This window comes from Raphanus sativus, unplaced genomic scaffold (assembly GCF_000801105.2).
Source record: "Raphanus sativus cultivar WK10039 unplaced genomic scaffold, ASM80110v3 Scaffold1287, whole genome shotgun sequence".
Lineage (NCBI taxonomy): Eukaryota > Viridiplantae > Streptophyta > Magnoliopsida > Brassicales > Brassicaceae > Raphanus > Raphanus sativus.
Window position 1 is genome coordinate 1 of NW_026616600.1, and position 3,752 is coordinate 3,752.

A 3,752-nucleotide genomic window follows, 5' to 3' on the forward strand; every position below is an offset into this window, starting at 1 on the left:
GACTCGTACCGTTTTAAAATCCGCGAAGTGTTTTCGGCTTATATGATTTGTCTGGGTACGAACCGAGCTACTTCCTTTACGAAGTGCTAAACGAATTTTCGATTTTCTTGTATAGCGCGCTATGGTATCCGGGTCGGATGTAAGAGGATCTTGTGAAAGATCTGACTACGAATTTGTTTAAGTGAAACATTTCTGTATTTGCCCGTCGGGGCCAATCGGCGGGTTTGTTTTCGTTTTTAAAGTCGCAGAGGGACTATTTTAATGGTTGTTTTAAAGTCGCAGACGGACTATTTTGATAAAATGTTTAAAGTCGCAGATGGACTATTTTGAAGGATGATACGAACTAAATATCTTCAGTAAAACTGCGACGTCTCGCGTTTTCTTGAGGATACGTTTTTCGTTTTCTGGAATGTTTAGGAATCGATAGATTGAGAAAGAGAATTTTATTGAAAAAGTTTCGAAAATTTCGAATACAAGTGCGGGGTTTTTTTCGACCTTTTGTGGGAGTATTTGAGAATACACACCCACTCCCCCCCTTTTTGGCGAGAGGGATAGCTGAACTCGCCGGGTTTCGACGAGCTGCCTACGTACCTCTATCGAGGATCAAGCCATCTCGTAGTTCTGTTTGTGCCGCGAGTGTGTTTACTCGTCGGTTGGTTTTTTGTCGACCGCTTTAGTCGCGGGGTGGACGTCCACCTCGGGATTTTTCTTTTCCCGCTGAGTTGTGACGTCATCTTCGAAGTTGGGGATGGTTCCGATCTCCGAATCCTCGTCGTGAACTGCCTTAACTTATGCTCTGCTAGGAAACAAAGTCGCGATTGTTTTTGACAACCCCAGATTGCGGCGACTCCAGTCCTGGTTGGGAATTTGACGCCCAAGTCATAAGTCGAGGGAACGGCCTTCATGGCGTTTAGCCATGGAGTTCCGATGATCGGGTTGCAAATATCCGGGCTATCTACCACCGCGAAGTCAACTATCTTGGTAACGTTTTTTGCTATGACGGGTAGCTGAATTGATCCCAGGGTCATGGACGTTTGTCCCGGAGAAACCCGTGAGCGGTTTTGGTACCAGGGTGACTTCTCCGAGCTCGACGCCCATCCTTCTTAAGGTATCGCGGAAGATTAAGTTTACCGTACTTCCGGTGTCGATGAGTATCCTTGCGACTTCGAGATCTCTTATCACGAGATCGACGACCAAGGGGTCGCAGTGAGGCTGATCGATTCCGCAGACCTCTTCCTCAGTGAATGTGATCGAGGTGTTCTGTCCGTCTCGAGGAGGCGACCGTGGGGGATACTTCGTAGTCGACTCGGCTTTCCGTTGGTAGGCCTTGATGGCCGAGACCGAGTCCTTGCAGTATTGGGATCCTCCCATGATCATGTTGACCCTCCTGCGGGAGTTATCATTCCCCCTATCGTCCAATCTTCTCTCGCGTTTTTCCCCGGCCTGATTTCTCGGCGACGAGTTTTCCGCGGGAGGATTCTTACTGGTTTTTAGCGGACGGTCGGAGTCGAGGATTAGATCCTTGACGCTGGTTACTCCAGAGAGTTCGCCAGCAAGCAGCTTTGCGGCCAGCCTGGCCCCTACGACTTTGCAGTTAGCCGTGGAGTGACCTTTGGTTTGATGGAACTCGCAGTATACGTTTTTGTCGTAAATCTGGTTACGATTCCACGTATTTCCCGAAGTCCTGCCCTGCTCCGGATTGATCGCGTAGTTGTGCGCGCCTTGGAGTTCTTCCCCCTCGTGATGGACGTACTTGTCGTTACGAGAGGTTTTCTTCTTTGATTTTGGATCCACGTCTTTCGAAGAGTTCCTTGTCGGCTTATTTTTTTGGGACAGGACTTTCGTCTCTTCTTCGATCATAACGTAATCCGAGGCTTTGTGGAGGGCGTCCTGCATTGTGCGAGGTTTCTCGAGCGTTATCCACTTTCTGAACTTCGACTTGTACCAGAGCACCTTCCTGAGCGCGTCGATGGCGACTTTGTCGCTGATTCCGCTGACCTTCGCCATGATCAGTTTGAAACAGCTTATGAACTCTCGGAGGGACTCGCCCTCTTCCTGGGTTAAGCTCCAGAGATCGACATCGGAAGATTCTCTATCGATGAACATAGAGTACTTGAGGAGGAATTCCGATGCGACTTGGCGAAAGCTTCCGATGGAGTTTCGCTTCAACCGGGAGAACCATTCGAGCACCGCACCTTCGAGATTTTCGACGAACAGGCGACAGTAACCAGCGTCTTTCTCGCTTTCTCTAAGCCTGGCTCTTCCCATAGTGATATGGAACGCCTGGAGATGCGCCTTTGGATCGGTCATACCGTTATACATCTGTATCTTGAGCTTTCCCGGATTAGACACCTTAGTCTCGGAGATTCGCACGGTGAAGGGCGTTTTACGAGCCACTTCGAGCAGCCTGTCCATTTATGGGGCAGCACTCGTGGCGTGGTGGATCTGCAATTTCACGGCCCTTACTTCTGCGGCGGTCTTGGTGATGTAATTGCAGAGATCGCAAATATCAGGATCCTCTCCAGAGGTTTCCCGAGCTTGTCGGCGTTCGCGGCGAGTAATCTCGGTTTGCCTTTCGGCAAGTTCCTCCTGTTCGATCCAATAGAGGTTTTCCTCTTCTTCCATCATGGGTTTGTCAAACGGAGAGCTTTCCCGAGCTGAACGGCTGCGGGTTCTTCTTGGATGGACGTCGGCGTCTTCCTCGGAGTCATCGCTGGGCTCCAAGTCGATACGCTCGACTTCATCCACCTGAGTGTCCTTTTCGGACGGCGGAGGTTTTTCCGAGTTGCCTTTTGTGACAGGGGATATTTCGCTATGGTTTTGTCCGGAAGGACGTTCCTGCGAAGTTCCAGGCCTATCGTGTGAAGTCGCGAACTCGAGTCTCCTGCAGCGAAGTTTCGTGGCTCCGCGAGGGAGGACTGCGCGGGACCTTGCCGTTAAGGTTTCAACCTGTTTGGTCAGGGTTACCATGAGTTTATTCTGCTCTTCCGACCTCTTTTCTTAGGCAGAAAGCAGTTTCTTGAACTCGTCGAGCGACGCGGCTTTAGTAGGTGCGTCGGCCGCGGAAACATCCGCTGCGGGAGTGTTCAAGACGTCCTTGGGTGCTCCGTTTAGTGGAGTTTTCAAGTTCGCTGAATCGTCGCTAGTGATGTCTGGTTGAGCGTGAGCTGGTCTTGAGTAAAACTGATCCGTACCCCCCTCCTTCTAGCGCCAAACTGTGGGAACCGAAATTCGCACCGTCAATATTTCGTATATTTTAGGAAAGTAGGAAAACCCTAATTTCCCAGAGGTCCCGGATTTCTGAGAAACCACACGTCAAGCAATCAGAACACGACAATAACGGAATCTGCGTATGAGCGTAACAACAACAAGGTAACGTGCTTCGGCTACGAGAGCTGTCGGCGAGATCCCTAGTTCTAATACCCGAAGGTGGCTAAACCTAATTGAGTCGCAGCTCGAAAACAAAAACGGAAAGTTGCCTAAAATGCTCTAAGTGCTAAGTTGCTCTGGAAAAAGTGATTCCTCTATGCCTCTCGCCTTGAACTCCTTATATACTCCCTCCAAGGTCGTTTTACACTTCCCCCTTTTGCCCTTAAGCCATCATAGTCGAAAAAATGGGAATATTCCATTTTTTCCGTTCTTCATGATTATCTGCGGAAAGTTTCCATTTTTTTCGCGGAAACTGATGCTTATCCTCCAAGCATAAACCGTCCTAAGGTATATGGGGTTTTAAGAAATCGTAAGTGGGCCTC

General features: G+C 49.5%; 1 protein-coding gene across 1 annotated transcript; it reads right to left on the bottom strand.

Moving 5' to 3' along the window:
- Positions 1–969: 969 nt before the first annotated feature.
- LOC130503995 (uncharacterized) lies at positions 970–2,415 on the bottom strand. Its single transcript, XM_056998558.1, has 2 exons — positions 1,840–2,415; positions 970–1,752 (listed from the first exon to the last, which is right to left on the bottom strand). Exons 1-2 carry the CDS (start codon positions 2,413–2,415, stop codon positions 970–972), a joined length of 1,359 nt encoding a protein of 452 aa, XP_056854538.1.
- Positions 2,416–3,752: the final 1,337 nt, after the last annotated feature.

What these genes read in the sequence shown, in the direction of transcription:
- LOC130503995 (XM_056998558.1), bottom strand. Translation starts at nt 2,415, where the DNA reads ATGGACAGGCTGCTCGAAGTGGCTCGTAAAACGCCCTTCACCGTGCGA. An exon ending in TGATCGAAGAAGAGACGAAA is followed by an intron (nt 1,753 to 1,839) that starts GTCCTGTCCCAA and finishes CGTAACGACAAG; the next exon opens with TACGTCCATCACGAGGGGGA.